This window comes from Micromys minutus (genome assembly GCF_963924665.1).
Source record: "Micromys minutus genome assembly, chromosome: 22".
Taxonomy (NCBI): Eukaryota; Metazoa; Chordata; class Mammalia; order Rodentia; family Muridae; genus Micromys; species Micromys minutus.
The window spans coordinates 7,483,129-7,499,805 of record NC_137957.1 but is presented as its reverse complement, the minus strand read 5'-3'; the positions used below and the strand labels follow the sequence as shown (position 1 = coordinate 7,499,805).

General features: G+C 47.6%; 1 protein-coding gene across 1 annotated transcript; it reads right to left on the bottom strand.

Moving 5' to 3' along the window:
• Positions 1-3,241: 3,241 nt before the first annotated feature.
• INHBC (inhibin subunit beta C) lies at positions 3,242-14,476 on the bottom strand (the record flags this gene model as incomplete). The annotated part of the gene is made up of 2 exons (XM_080934970.1): positions 3,242-3,984; positions 14,164-14,476. The coding sequence occupies 2 exons, from the start codon at positions 14,474-14,476 to the stop codon at positions 3,242-3,244; spliced, it is 1,056 nt and encodes a 351-aa protein (XP_080791096.1).
• Positions 14,477-16,677: the final 2,201 nt, after the last annotated feature.

The following is a 16,677-nucleotide window of genomic DNA, read 5'->3' as shown; positions in this document are numbered from 1 at the left end:
TTTTATTCGGTGCTCAGGATCAAACCCAGGGCTTTGCACACGTTAGGCTAGTACCTGACCACTGGCCTACATAGCCAGCCCTGAGATGCATGGCCTTAAATAGAAGTGACCTCTGATATAAAAGGATAGTTTCAGGCTAGCCTTTCTCCATGGGAGCCAGGTTTGCTAAGAACATGGGTGGCATTAAGGAATAAGCTATGGGCAAAGAGGGTATGAGTTAGGGGCCCCAACCACTCAGCTTTACCCTTCTTTAGTTGGCTGTACCTTCCGAGTTCCAGGTCGAGGGAAAGGGATAGTTTGAGAGCTGAGCCTCAGTACCGTCAGTGTCCACCATGGGGCAGTGCCTTGTCACTGGACAGCAGCTGACCAGAGAATCCTGGGGACAGGGATGAAGCAGCTGGAGAGTGGAAAGATGGGGGCTATGCCTCATGGGCTCCCTTAGGATTCTGCCCCCCTCACAAGCAGTGGAGGGGAGGTGGCTCCCCTGCTCTTTTGACTCACTACTGCCAGAGGGCAGAGGAGGCCCCAAGGACTACACCCCTCCGCCCGTGGCAATGGAGCCAGGTGTCAGAGGCCAGACGTCCAGAAACTCAGCACCATGGGGTGGAGAAAAGGGAGAAAGGGTTAGGAGACACTTCTACACACCTGCATTTCTCCTCAGCCCCCAGTTTTGGCTACTGCTCCCCAGAGCTCTCAGATCCCCCTCTGTTGGTTGCTGCAGGTGAGTGGTAGCCCATTGGCCCCTGGAGTATGGCCCATGGGACTACAAGTGCTCATCCCTTGTGGTGTCTGGGAGGAGGCCTTGTGCCAGGGGAAACAGGAAACAGGCTCAGGGGAAGTCACCGATGCCACCTTCCCCAACCCCTCTGTCTGGTACCCATGGCTCCTACCCCTTCCCACCCTCTTTGCTGCTGCGCCTGGCCCGGTCCTACCTCCCCACTGACACTTACGTCAGAACTTAGCTATAAATACAGCCTTAGAATCTTAGTCACTTTCCCCAAGAAGTGCTTCCAGGTTATAAATACCCAGGCATCTGCCACACTGCCCGCCTGCCTTGCTGCCAGGCTGGGGACTGGGGGTGGCGCCGGGCTTGAGAGGGGGGAAGGAAACAGAAGAAGCAGGATCACTTTTTCGCCCAAATGAGAACACCCTGAAGGATTCTGGAGGTCGGGGTTCAGGGAGAGGATGTGTAGAAAATGACAGAGCCTTCCTTTTTTTTTTTTTTCCTTTCTCCTTTTTCTTTCTTTTTAAGCAAAAAGCAGAGCCAAAAAAGAGAGTGAATACACGGTGCATGTGTATTTTTAAATATGCTATTTTGTTCCTTTGCAGCATCCACTCTGAACATCTTTCACTAAAATCCCGGTTTCCTCCACTGATGACTCGTTTGCCCCCACTTTAAAATTCTGCCTGTCCGGTGAGCATCTCACTTTGCCCTGGTCTTGGTCCTGTCACCGAAACTGTCAGTACAAGGGAATAAATTGGATCTGAGAGGGGAATAAAAGGGGACACTGGCAGAAGGGAGAGAAAGAGACACCATGGAACCTCTAGATGGAGGACAGACAAGTCAAGGGTGGGAAACCCCGTAGCTCCGCCGCGCAGCTCCCCAGAAGATCCCTCGAGGGGTTTCTCTTCTGCATTTCCATTTCAGGGACCTCTTACCTGGTAGGAGGGAGAATACGCTGAGCAAACACAGACATCACATTTCCCAAAGGACACATGGGTTTTGCGCAAAGCTGGCCTTGGGCTGCAGACGGTATCGACCCCGTTGCTGTCCAGCCAAGAGGTGGTGAGGAAAGAAAGGCAAAGGTCAAAGAGCACCATATCTCCAATAAATGCTGCTCTCTCATTCTCTGAGGTCTTCCTCTTCTTGGCCCTCTCAAGCTTCCTGGCAGGACTCATGGTAGAGCTCTAAGAGGGTGCGGAAGGGAGGCAGAGTTCCAGCAACCAGCTCTGAGAATGCGTCTGCCCCCAAACCCCCAGCCTGTGGCCAGTGCTGGCTTGCTGGATACCTGATTATTGATCTGGCTCATCTCTTGGAGTGAGTACAGAGGCAGATGCGATCCAGGCAAAGGCTAGTTCATTATTAGCCATGAAGCCACTGGAAGGTAGTTCTGAATGGAGGATGGAGGGAGACAAGGGAGAAGGGGCAGCCTGGAGGAGGAAGAGGCAAGAGGTATGGGACAGATGACACAAGCTGGCTGGAGAGCCGTGTGCAGAAAGCTCCAATGATCTGGTGTATCCGGGCACATCCCAGTAGGAGACAGGGACCCTTTGAGCTATGTCAGGAGGACTTGGTGAGAAAGTTACAGAGTCATCGTTGGGGTTAAGGGGTCCAACAGAAATGATGCTCAAAGCTAGGTGTGGTGCTAAAGACCATTGATCCTAGCAGAAGAAGGTGGACCTCTGTGAGTTTCAGGTAAGCCTGCTCTACATAGTGAACTGGAAAAAAAGAAAAAAAAAAGATGTTCAAGCACCAAGGACTAGAGAGTGGAGATGCCATCAGGACTACTTAGTGTCAAAACAGTGGTGACATGGAGCCACAGCATAGCCCAGGCTAGCCCAGGCTAGCCCAGGGCTTTTAGGTAGAGCTCCTGCCCCAGTCTCGAGCACAGTTCTGGAATTACACATGTGAATCACTATGCCCGATGGCGCTTTATCCTAGGCTTTAGTTTCCAATGGAGCCTCCCTTTGGTCAAGTTCAGCTGGAAGACAGAGAACAGGAGAGTTCAGAGGCTTGTGATGTTGCCCACAAGGACAGAGGACGCTGGGAGCTGTGCAAACAGTATTTAGTAGCACATCTGGGTGAGGGTCTACTTGAGAGATGAACCTTGTTTTCGAAGACAGCAGTATAATCTCTGGTGAGCCCGAGGAAGGAGATCTTCGGAGAGCCATCGGGGAGACACCGAGGCCTGTCATGGCGGAGTAGGAGCCTCGGGTAGCGAGTCAGGGAGGCAGAGTAGATTATATAGTTGACTAAGGGCGAGTTAAGGGTGTGTCTGCTGGGAATGAAATGATACAGCTTGTGGTTGGCCATGGATTAGCCCTTGGCCTAAGGCTGAGGATGTGGATGTACTGGGTGGACCATGTCCAGGGAGAAAGGCTGTTGATTATGAGGGACTCTCTTTAGAGGTCAACAGAGGGACGTATGCATGCTTAGAAGGAAGGTGCTTACATTCTGGACAGAAGCGGGAAGAGTCACCCCTTCCTGAGGAAGGCCACTCTGCCTATATCAGACATAAAGCTAACTGCACCCACAGGCCTCCACCACCATATCCGGTATGTCTGTCTTGACAATGTTGCTGTCCCTGTCATAGTAGAGCAAAGACAGAGGGCGCCGAGATGTAGGCACGCAGCACGAGCCCCCGCCAGTGGTGCCGGTAGCTGTGTTGGCTTTGAGCAGATTCAGCACTGCAGTGTGGAAGGAGGCAGAGACGCCGGGCATGCTTGCCACATGTAGTGGGCACTGCCCGGTGCAGAAGTTCATGGCATAGCCTTCGGGCTGGATGATCCAGTCATGCCAGCCAATCTCACGGAAGTCCACGAAGAACTCTTGTCGACAGCACATTCTGGACGCCCCCTGGCAGTCGACACCTCGCCGGCGTACCCGATGCTTGCCCTCAACTCTTACCTGGGCTGCCACAAAAGGCCTGTGGGAAAACGCATCCAGGATCAAGGAACTGTGGGCCACCGGGTTTTCTGGTACCAGCTCCAGCGTAAGGTGCCCCTGGCTGCAAGCAGCTTCAGCTTCAGGTCCCAGGAGAAGCTGGTGCCAGCCGGTGGCATCTGCCTGCAGCATGTACTGGTTTGTCAAGGTGAGGTTGGTGTCATATGGTCTTGGCACAAGAACTCTTATATTCATGGTCTGGGTGGCATTGGGAGGGAGCCGCACAAAGAGCATGAAACGGGTTTGCAGGACCTCTGCACTGCCAGCAGTTCTGTCAGAGAAATGGAACTCCAGACGGGTCTGGTTGATGCTGGAGAGGCCTGTAAACACCAGAAGCCACAGTGAGGTCATAGCAGTCTTCGGAGTCAGCTCTACCGGCCGCCTCTATCTCTGCATGCATTTCTTCTCCATTCTGAGGTGATGGCTCGTGCAGCCCCAGCTAGCCTTAGACTCAATATGCAGACAAGAACAACCTTGAATTGATGGTTCCCCTGCCTCTGCTTCCAGAATGCTAGGGTTACAGGCTTACACACACACACACACACACACACACACACACACACACACACACACACAATCACAGAGACACATCCACAAATGCATACACACAGACACACACATATATATACACAGATGCATATGCACAGACACACACACAGATGCATACACACACAGACACACATCTACACACATCCACACACAGATGCATACACATGGACACACACATACACACAGAAACATAGATGCATACTCAAAGAGACACACACAGAGACACACACACCTACACACACAGCCACACACAGAGAGACACACACATAGAGACGCACATAGAAACATGCATACACAAACAACACACACACAGAGATGCACTCACACACACAGACACACACACACATAGGCACACCACCACATAGCACATACACATACGTACACAAACACACCACTGAGTAACATCACTATGACCAGTTTTGTTTTACTCTTTAGTTTTAACTGGTTATTTTATGTGCTTGTGTGTATGTATATGTGTGTGGGAGCCGGAGCACACATATGACAGCATACCTGTAACAGAACGAGTTACAGATGACGATGAACCATCATGTGGGTGCTGAGAATCAAACCCAGTCCTCTGGAAAAGCCCTTAACCACCGAGCCATCTCTCCATTTCCTGTATTTATTTATATTGGTTTTGGAGACAGGGTCCAATATATCTCTGGCTGGCCTAACTTTCCACGTAACCAAGGCTAGCCTTGAACTTCTAATCCTCCTGTCTCTATCTTCTAAGCTCTAGGGTTATAGGTGTGTGACACCACACCTGTTTTCCTTTAATGGTATAGATGAGTGTGTGCCCATGTGTGTGTGTGTGTACTCTGTGTGTGTGTGTGTAAGTGCCTGCAGAGTCCAGAAGAGGTGTTGGATCCACTGGAACCGGAGTTAAAGGTTGTTGGGACACCAGATATGATACAAGGCTTTTCTCAGTATGTAGCCCAGGCTTTCCTGGAACTCAGAGATCCACCTGCCTCTGCGTCCCAAGGGCGGAGATGAACAGCTTGGTTGTCTCCGGCTCTGAGGAGACAGTGTGCTAACAAATGCCACAAATCCAGTGAAACCGAGTGCAAGAGGAAAGAATTTGGAGAAGCAGGTGAAAGAATAGCCTAGATCTTTGTCAAAATGGAGGGCAGTTCTGATAAGGGATCCAAAATGGAGAATTATCAAGAGGCAGAGGCAGAGACAGGCAGGTTTGAACTCTCTGAGTTCAAAACCAACACAGAACATAGCAAGTTTCAGGCTGACCAGAGCTGCTCAGTAAGACCCTGTTTGTTCGTTTCTTCCCTCCTCCTCTTTCTTCTTCTTCTCTTTCCTCTCCTTCCTTCTTCCAGACTCTGCCTCTGGAATGCTGAGGCTAAAGGCATATGCCACCATGTCCAGCCATAAGACCCTGTTCCAAAAACCAAACCAAACATCAACAACAACAACAACAAAAGCGGAGAATCATAAAGTCTGATGCCTCTTAGAGATGAGTTAAGAGGCTGTACCCACAGCAGTAATAGAAGAGACTGGAAAGATGGCTCAGAGTTTAAGAGCAGTGACTGCTCTTCCAGAGCACCTGGGTTCAATTCCCAGCAACCACATGGCAGCTCATAATCATCTATAACTTCAGTGGGAATCCAGTGCCTCTTCTGGCCTCCAAGAGCACCAAACATGTATGTGGTGCACAGACATACATGCAGGCAAGATACCTACATAGGTAAAACCTTTAAATTTGGTGGTGGAGCCAGGCACGGGGGCCTATGTTTATGATCAACCCCAGCACATGAGAAGCTGAGGAGAGAGACTGTTGTGGACAATCAAATGAGACCTTTTCCCAGGGTGGGGTGGGGTGGGGAAATGTTAGTAGAAATGGGGACTTAAAAGAATTCTGTTAAAACCTCAGATGGAAACAGGAATGTCTGATGTCTTACTGGAAACTGGGATAAAGCCCATTTTGTTACAAAGGAGCCGTTAGCTTGGCTGAATGGTCATAGGGTTTATGAGGAACAGAACTGAAGGGAGATGAATTTGGATCATGAATTTAGCTGGGACCAAGTGGATAAGAGGTAAGTGCAGTCGTCACCTGGAGGAGGGGGGCGTATGTCACAATCTTTCTGTTTTAGTTTTGCTATCTTTCGAGACATGGTCTCATGTGGTCTCGAACTCACTGTGTATCAGTGATAACACTGATCTTCTGGCCTCTGCTGCCTGAGTGTTGGGGTGCCAGGCCTGTGCTGGGTCACTGCTGGGGAGGGAGTTCAGGGCCCATTGTGTGCTAGGCAAGCATTCCTCTGCTGAGATGCACCTACACTCGGAGTACTTGCCGGCCGGCTTTCCTTCCAGGATTTTCTTTGTTCCTTCAGAGGGAAGCTTCATTAAGCTCTCCGAGGTCTTCCACCTTCCTGTGAGTGATTCTCATATCTCCAGGTCAGGTCAGTTCGCATACGGTGACTGGACCTACAGATTCAGGTCCACCGAATTCCCACCTACACTTACAACTGCTTAACGGTGGCACATGGATGTCCTACCAGCACATCACAGCCCAGCTGCTCTAACTGGAGGGCCACTGTTTCTCTTTCCATTCATCGCTCTTTTCTGTGTGTGAGTCTCACTAGTGGGATGACTCCTTACCTTCTTGCCTCTACAAACCCTGCGATTGCTCCTTCCCACATCTGGTCCCTCACCAGAATGATTCTAAAGGGTAGTAACACTATCATCTTATTTATTTTTTTTTTAGGGGTTAGATTTTGATACAGGCTCTTACCTATGTAGACAAAGATGGCCTTTGAAATCTTCCAGTAGCCCAGGCCTTGAATTCATGATGCCACCTCTAGGGTTACAGAGGGTGTGAGCTACCACACCTGCCTGGACCTGCCTTATTTTTCCATTATGACATTATCTCTCACCGTTCCTACTGAGTGAGGTATCTTTTTCTCAAATGAAGGAACCTCTGCCTGCTTAGGGCTGCTATTACAGTTGTGTGGCATAGCGCCTAGCTTTTGTTGGTCTTTGTAGTGCTGGAAGTGGATGGCTAAGTTCTACTGATGGAGTGTTTGCCCAACACGTACAAAGCCTGGGGTTTTATTCTTAGCAATGAATAAAACAAGATGAGGTGTTGTACATCCATAAAATCCCATCACTAGGGAGGTGGAGGGGACAGGAGGATCAGATCTTCAGGGTCATCCTCAGGTATACAGGGAGTTCAAGGCCAACATGGGGTACGTGAGACATTGTGGCAAAAACAGAAATATGGGCTGGAGAGATTGCTCAGTGGTTAGAGCACTGACTGCTCTTCCATAGGTCCTGAGTTCAATTCCCAGCAACCACACGTGGCTCACAACCATCTGTAATGACATCGGATGTCCTCTTCTGGTGTCTTTAAGGACAGCTACAGTGTACTTATGTATAATAAATAAGTAAATCTTTAAAAAATGAAATCTAACAAGTAATGGAATAATGCTGAAGGACATCATTCGTTCCCAACGGTACCTTCAAACATTTGTGACTTTATGTAGTGCTTTTTAAAGATTTATTTATGTCATGTATGAGTACACCTTAGCTGTCTTCAGACAGTACCAGAAGAGGGCATTGGATCCCATCACAGACAATTGTGAGCCACCATGTGGTTGCTGGGAATTGAACTCAGGACCTCAGGAAGGGCAGTCAGTGCTCTTAACCTCTGAGCCATGTCTCCAGCCCTGTAATGCCTTTTTAAAATAGGTTCTGGACTTACAGTAGGTTAGCCAGTGAGACATTAACAAGCAATTTGATAACAGTTTATCCACCAAGATCTTGGGCTCTTGGGAGCCAGAGACGGTGTTTTAAATGATGAGACACCTTCAGAAAGAGAACCTGGAGGGAGGATCAGGGACCATCACAGACATTCAGGTCCCATTTGGCCTTCAGCTGCATAGAGTGACTTTAGTGGCCTCAGTTATACCCGCTGGCTTATAAAAACTGTCCAGTCAAACTAAGTGAAGACAAAAATCACAAGAAAAACGAACTGCTGTAAGGCAATCTGGTAAACCAAGTGCCTTATTCCTTGTAGTTTGGAAGCTGAAGTAGGAGGATTGTTGGAAAGTCAGGGTTAGCTTCACCCTACAGAGTGAGATTCTGAAAAAAAAACCAAACTAAGACAAAACTAAACATAAAAAAAAAAAAAGTTGGCATGTTAAGGCTGGAGTGTAGTTTAAGTATCAGAGCTGTTGCCCAGTGTGTGTGTGTGTGTGTGTGTGTGTGTGTGTGTGTGTGTGTGTGTGTGTGTGTGTGGTGAATGGGACTTACTGCCAGAACCACAAAGGGACAAAACCCCCAGGCAGCAGCAGCAGCAGGCAGGCAGGCAGACTGTTTCATGTTGGTATATAATATTAATAATTCACAGAAATAGGACTCTGTATCAGAAGTGGGGTGCTACCACCATAACCTTTTCTTGTTCACCTTAGGACTCAGGGGCATGCAAGTTAGGAAGAAAGAGGAGAGCCTGTTAGCAAAGACAGGGGAAATAAGAAGGCTGCCGTGGAACTTGGACACAGAGGAACTCAAGTTTTCGGTTGTCTATCACCTGTAATAACTTTGAAGCCAGAAACCATTTCTAACTAAGTTGTGACTTTAGCTAGAGAGATTTCCTGGCAGAATGCTGAAGTCGTCTTATTTTATCTTCCTGTGATGAGGCATTTCAGGATACATGTGCTGGAGGTAGGGATGGAGGAGGGTAGAGGTGGGGGAATGGGGGAGGATGGGGTGGATGTGCAGGGAGCCAGGAGTAGTGGCTCACATCTGTAATTCCTGTAGCATTTAGGAGGCTGAGGCAGGAGGACTGCTGTGAGTTTGAGGCCAACCTGGGCTACTTAGTGAGTTCTAGGACAGCCTGGACCTCCTTTACAGAAACAATATTTTTTTTGTTTATTTTTTTATTTTTATTTTTTATAGAAACAAAATGTAACAATCACACACACACACATACACACACACACACACACACACACACACACACACCTACTCAGTTTCCCAGCAGAATTTAGAGAAAATATTCCTGAAAGGACTTGCAAGATTAAAAAATAAAATCCCTTTTTCTTCCTTTTGGGCTGACTCCATGATTATTAAGAGCCTATACTCTTGCAGAGGACCTGGGTTAAATTCCCAGCACACATATCCAGTGTCTCACAGCTGACTATAACCCCGATTCCAAGAGATCTGATACCCTCTGACCACTATGTAGTTAGAATACATAAACTTATGCAGGCACACACACATACACATAATAAGTAGATAAATAAATCTTTTAAAAAGCTATTTGTCCCTCCCTCCCTCCCTTCCTCCCTCCCTCTTTCTCTTTCTTTTTTTCTTTCTTTCTTTCTTTCTTTCTTTCTTTCTTTCTTTCATTCTCTCTTTCATTCTTTCACAGGGTTTCTCTGTGTAGCCATGGCTGTCCTGGAACTCACTCTGTAGACCAGATTGACCTCAAACACAGGGATCCACCTGCCTCTGCCTCTCAGGTGCTGAGATTAAAGGCATGTGCCACCTTGCCAGGGCAAAAACCTCAGGACAAAAAAAAAAAAAAAAAAAAAAAAGTCCTGTTGGCTATGAGTGGCTAGATTGGTAAGTTCAAGTCCAGCCTGGTCTATATAGGGAGTTTCAGGTCAGTCAGAGCTACATAGTGAGACCCTGTCTGTTATGGTTTGAATAGGAATGTCCCCATAGACTCATGTGTTTGAATGCTTGGCCCATAGGAAGTGGCATTATTAGGAGGTTCAAACTTGTTGGAGTGGGTGTGGCCTCGTTGGAGGAGGTGTGTCATTTTAGGGTTTTATATGCTCAAGCTGTGCACAACAGGACAGTCTTCTGCTGTCTTTGGATCAAGATGTAGATAGAACTCTCAGCTCCTTCTCCAGCACCATGTCTGCCTGGATGCTGCCATGCTTCCTGCAATGGACTAAACTGAAACTGTAAGCCAGCCCCAATGAAGTGTTTTCCTTTATAAGACTTGCTAGGTTGGAGAGGTGGCTCAGTGGTTAAGAGCACTGACTGTTCTTCCAGAGGTCCTGAGTTCAATTCCCAGCAACCACATGGTAGCTCTTGTTATATCTGATTGAATGGACTATACTATATTATTTAGAGTTCCTGGAGTGTTTTTTAAAATTTAGTTTATTTTTCAATCTTTAATTTATTGATTGGTTAATTGGTTGGTTTTTTGAGACAGGGTTTTTCTGTGTAACAAAGCCCTGACTGTCCTGGAACTCACTCTATAGATTAGGCTATCTTTGAACTCACTGAGACCCACCTGCCTCTGTCTCCTGAGTGCTGAGATTAAAAGCCACCACTGCCCAGCTCATTTAGTTTATTAAGAAAAGATTTTTTAATATAGATTCAAGCATGAGCATCTGAGGCAGGGGAGCATAGACAAGTTTGGTACCCTGAGACTGTCATTTTCGTTTTAGTTATACACACACCCTTAGGACCCCCTGGCCCCTTATTTGCACTGGACAACGTGTTCTCCCATTCTTGAACAATGGTGTGAGTTCCCCTGATCCTGATAACAATCAAGTTCAGAGAGTTTTCATTCAAATATATTCCCAACATATTCAGGTATGAAGAAAGGAAGGAAGGGCTGATGGGGGTGAACTGGTTTGGGGGCACACACGGTAGGGCAAGTCTGTTCTCTATCTAACAATAGTGACCTTTTTTTTTTTTTTTTATAGAGAATCTTCTATTTTCCATCTGATGCCTGTGCATAATCGGGTGCGCTTATGGTTAAAATCTGATGCATTATGGGAAGGGGAATGGATGATAGGAACGTGAAGGTATGGTTGAATGTAGTAATTAAGATAGTGAACTTATAGACAACGTCTCTTAGGAATGCACTTCTCCCTTTGAACCTCACAAAAGGAAGCCCCAAACAATAGCTGGAGCCTGAATGTCCTGGGTCAGTCATCTTGGGGTTTTACCGCTGTGAGCAGACACCATGACCAAGGCAACTCTCATAAGGACAACATTTCATTGGGGCTGGCTTACAGGGTCAAAAGTTCAGTCCATGAAGTCAGGAGTATGGCAGCATCCAGGCAGGCATGGTGCAGGAGATGCTGAGAGTTCTACGTCTTCATCCAAAGGCCACTAGCAGAAGACTGACTTCCAGGCAGCTAGGATCAGGGTCTTACAGTCCACACCCACAGCGACACACCCACTACAACAAGGCCACACCGTTTAATAGTGCCACACTCCCTGGGCCAAAGACACACAAACCATCACATCATGTGATCCTGTTATTCCCATTTAATCTGTGCTACTGATTTGCCCCCAAATAAATGATCTTAGTTCTTCTGCAAATCCATGTGAGCCTTTATTTTTAATCACTTGGATAAGAACCTGGAAACACCTGGCTCAAACCCCAGCCTCCAGTAACACATTGAAAGTGAGACCCGGGCTTAAGGAAAGACAGTATGTAGAATGGTGGTAGTGGTGGTACACACTTGTAGTCCTAGGGTTGGGGGTGGGGTGGGGGCAGAGGTGGGCGTGGTCTACAGAGTGAGCTCCAGGACAGAGAAAGCCTGTCTCAAAAAACAAAAAACAAAACATAACAACAACAACAAAAAAGCCAAGCAAAGCAAAACAAAACAAAAGGGAACGTAGGCTCAGCTTTTTTCAAGAGAAAGCTGCTGAGCCCTGGGTCTTAAAGAAAAATGTAATAGTCAGGGCGCACCAGTCGGGACTGAAAGGGATGTAGATTATTGAAAAGAGAGCCCTAAGGGCATCAGTCAGAAGAGTGCCTGTCCTTGGCACTGCAAAGGTAACAGGAAAGGGCCTGGGCTGGCACCTTCGATCTCAGCACCGGGAGGCAGAGCAGGTGGATCTGTATGTGTTACACACCAGCCCGGTCTACAGAGTGAGTTCCAAGCTAGCCAAGGGCTACAGAGTGAGACCCTATCTCAACTAACTAACTAACTAACTAACTAACTAACTAACTAACTAACTAACTACTAATGAACTAACTAACTAACTAACTAACTAACTAACAGCTAACTTAGGTAGGTAGGTAGCACAGAGGGCTGTGCCCTCACTCACAAACACAGCCCATATCATGTTCAAAAGTAAAGACATTTCTGAAGCAGAGAGCTGAGCCGTGACTGTCCGTCTATGAGCCAGAAGCTCCGCACAAAGCGGAATCAGGACTAACCAAGGAAATTATCTTTGTAGACCAAGATATGTGCTAGGCAGGAACTCAGGACTCTTATGGGTTTGGTGGCCTACACTCTCCCAGCATTTAGACAAGAGGATCCTGAGACTGAAGCCATTAAGGCGGTCAGAGAGGAAGTGTTTATACGTCAAGTCTGGGCTCCCGTCCCCAAACCTCTGAAGGAGAATGCTTCAGTTACCATGCCTGTCTTAGCCTCAGCGTAGTGTTAGGAGAGAGGAAAAGATGACCTGTTTATAGGACATAGGCAGTGGTGTGCTAGCAGATATTTAACAGCGGGTCTGGGGGGGGCATAAAGTCCCGATTTGGAGTAATTTCTCTACTATAAATTATTCTGTGGGGTCCAAATTCAAGGTTTGGATGTGGCATAAGTGTGTGTCCACCATCAGCTGTCCTAAGTCCCATGAGCCTTTTTTAGGATGCCACTGGAAATCCCTAGACCTGGGGGGAGGGGGAGCGCCAGAGAAGCCGAATGATTTAGCCTCTGATTTAGGCGATGAGACCAAACCTGATGCTCATGGAGTAATGGATGGGGATGTGACACAGAAGGATCCCAAGGGGGTGACTGTATTTTGTATATTGTGTTGTTGGCTGCCCCCAGGGAACACATCTTCTGGTCTGCACGGTTTTACCCATTTCCTTCCACCCTGATTCTAGACTTAGCCACAGCGACAGGCTTTGTCAACGGGACAAAGGTAAACAAAGCACACGTAGAAGCTGGACAATCGTTTACACTGAAATTGCTTCCTCGGATTCCAGCCCCCATGTTTTAAAGGCTGGGCGAGAATGATCAGAGGTTTCATGGGAAAAGCATGCTATGGATTTTACTATTGTTATTTATTCGTTCATTTATTTTTGCTTGCGTCGAGATTCGCTTGCTGAAGCTGGGCATGCGTCTGTCTGTAATCCCAGCGTTTGGGATGCTAAGGCAGGAAGATTCTACGTGGTCGGCCAATCTGAGCTACACTATGAGTTTCAGGACAGCTTGGGCTATGTAAGGAGACCCTGTCTCAAAAAAGAAAAAAAAATCATGTTGAAGTCAGAATCCCAAAGTGACAGCATCAGGAAGTGGAAGGCCACTAGGTCACGAGTGCGGAGTCCTGGAGAGGGGGTTCCTGTCCTGTTAAAAGATACTTCAGAGAGTTCTCTGCGTCTGTCTGCCTTGTGAAGAGTCACAGGGATGTCTTCCTGGACAGAGCTGACCCTCTCTCTTTCCTGCTCCTTCCTAGTTCTTACCGTTCTAAAGACTTCATATTATAGAACCATTTAAGTCTCTAAGCTAGCCTCTCATTATTCTCGTTTACGAGTGAGGAAGCCGACGATTAACTACCCAGGTCACTCAGCTAATAAGTGGCTCTGAAAGAATGAGAGCCCAGGCTCAATGGCTGCATAATTTGTCCTGGGTCTTGAAGGGAAAAGAGAGTCCGCGCTAATCAGGGGAAAGCGACTCGGAGCGTAGGAGAAGCGTGGTGAGGAGCGGGTGAGCTTGCAGCAGCTTCTAAGATTTCTAACATTTTCTCATCTTCTCTCCGCCTCTCTTTGCTATGGAACTAATTCTTTCCTTTACCTTTTATCCGTTGTTTGCTTTCTAGACAGAATCTCTCTGTGTGGCCGTGCCTGTCCTGGAACTTGCTCTGTAGACCAGGCTGGCCTTGAACTCAGAGAGCAGCCCAGCATTACGGGTGCGCTCCACCTCTCAGCTGAAGTCAGAAGTGAACTGGGGAGGAGACTTTCTCCTTCCTAGGGTCAGGTTTGGGGGCACAGCTGCAGACCATGGACCTACCTGTGTCAGCAAAGCTGATGATCTCATATTCTTGACTCTGGTCATGCTCCAACTGGGTTTCCCGTCGAGGCTCACGGAGGCGCCGCAGCGCGGTCTTGAGAGCACCCCCGGACACGGGCCGATTGAGTGTGGGGCGCTGGCTGAGGTGCAGCTTGTCCAAGATACTTTTCTTAGCGAAATCGAGAAGCAGCTCCCGCTGGCTCTGCAGGTCAAAGGTGGCAGCCCAACAAGCTGGACACGGACCATCAATTTTGAGGTTCATTACTGTGGCTGGAGTCAGGAACAGAAGAGCCAGGAGGAAGGAGGAGGCCATTGCTGGAGGATTCCGAAAAGGACACGAAGCCTTCGCTCAGGGTCTTAACGGGAGTGGCTTCAACTCTGTCCTGGCCACCAGGGACCCTGGGAGGAGTGTGCCTCCGGCTGGCATGACTCGTTTTTGTCAGAGATACAGCGGCCAAACACCTGGCTTGAAAAATGAAGCCAGTACAGGTGGAACTTGGCAGTGTGTTCGTGTAGCCAGTGAAAGTACAGAGGGGGGATGTGTGGACTGTTTGAGAAAGAAATGTCTGCCTCCTGCTACGTTGGGAGATTGTTAGCCAAGAGAGCTGCCAGGCTAGGGGACAAAGGTTAGAGCCTTGCTGTGAAGCCTGGGGAGAAAGGTGTTTTGAGCAGAGGTTTTAAGATACTGTTAAATTGTCTGAGGGCCTGAGGTGGGACAATCACCAGAAGCCAGGATTTAACAGTCTTTAAAAAAAAAGTGACTTTTTGTGTGCGCATGGTGTGTGGTTGAATCAGATTCTCACTTAGCTTGGGCTTTCTTTGAACTTGTTATATAGTGGAGGCTAGTTTTGAACTCCTGTGTCCGGGTCTCACAGGCATGGACTACCACGTCCACTTAAGAGGCTGACTCACACCAGAAGAGGGCATCAGATCCCATTACAGATGGTTGTGAGCCACCATGTGGTTGCTGGGAATTGAACTCAGGACCTCTGGAAGAGCAGTCAGTGTTCTAACCACTGAGCCATCTCTCCAGCCCTGTTTGTTCATTTTTTTTGAGACAGGATCTCATGGTGTAGCCCTGGCTGGCCTGGAACTGGCTATGTAGACCCTCCTAGCCTTGAGCTCACAGAGATCTATCTGCCTATCTCTGTTTTGCAAGTGTTGGGAATAAAGGTATGTGACACCACACCTTCTTAAAGGGAGATTCAAAACAAAACAACACCAACAACAAAAAACCCAAAACAGAGGCACTTCAAAGTTGCTTCTTCCTTCTCTCTTCTTCCCCCCTCCCTCTTCTTCCTCTTCTTTCTGTTTCTTTTTTGTTTTTTGAGACAGGGCTTCCCTATGTAGCCCTGGAACTAGCTCTACAGACCAGGCCACTGCCTCCCAACTGCTGGGATTAAAGGCATGGGCCACTATACCCTGGCTCTTCTCTGTTTCTTCAAGTCCACCCACCTCCATCTTCCCTCCTTGGGGCTCTCAGCTCAACCTTCCTTAGTTCTGGTTGCATTTTTCCCACCAAGTCACAGTTACCATCTGAAAGTTAAGGAAAGCAGAGAGAAATGTCTAAACCAGATGTTCTTAGTATGTGCTCAGAAACAGGTGGGTGTGTCAGAGTCATTGAGAGAACAAAACATTTGCCAGAGTCAGTTTCTTTGGTTGCATTTACCAAGTGACCCTAGTTTCCCGTGCAAGGCTGTTGGTAATCAACAGTCTCTTTTGAAGAGCCTGATTGAATACAGAGGCCAAGAGCTGACATAGATACAAAGAGCAGCTGTGGGTGGTTACACATTAATAACTCAGCTGAAGAGCTGCCGGAGACCAGGAAAGCCTAGGGTTGAGCTAGAAGACACAGGACTGCAGGAAAGCCAGGGGTAGGACTATCTGGAAAAATGGATGGATAGAAGAAAATATGGACAGACGGCTGGCTGGACAAGCAGGGACTGTGCTGAGTTGATGTGCAGACATTCAGGAATTCTCTGCCTATTGGTCATTTGATGGTGACAAGTTATCAAGTGTTAGGGTCTGTGTCAGTGTGGGTGTGTGGAGCTCCAACCCTCCTTCCATAGAGCGCTATGCTCATCAAGTTCATGGGCCGGATCTTTCTAATGAAAACGTTTTAAAACAATTTGTCTAGCGTGTGCCTGCCCCCCCACCCCGTGTATGTGTGTGTTTTCTGTGCACGTGGTGCCACAGGGATTCCATAGAGATCTGTGAACAACTTACAGAACTTGTTTCTCTCCATTTACCACGTGTGTACCAGGGATCCAATCCTCACCATTAGGCTTGGAAGCCCATACCTTTACCTGCCAAGCCATCTCCCCTGCCCTCTAATGTTTTTTGTTTTGTTTGTTTTGCTTGTTTGTTTGTTTTCTGCCTTCTGAGTGTTAGGATTAAAGTTTAGTTATATGTGTTGCTTACATGTATATCTGTGGACCTCAAATTTATGGCCTCTTTAAATAAATATGTTTTTATTAAATATATAAATTTAAATTTATATAACATTATATAATT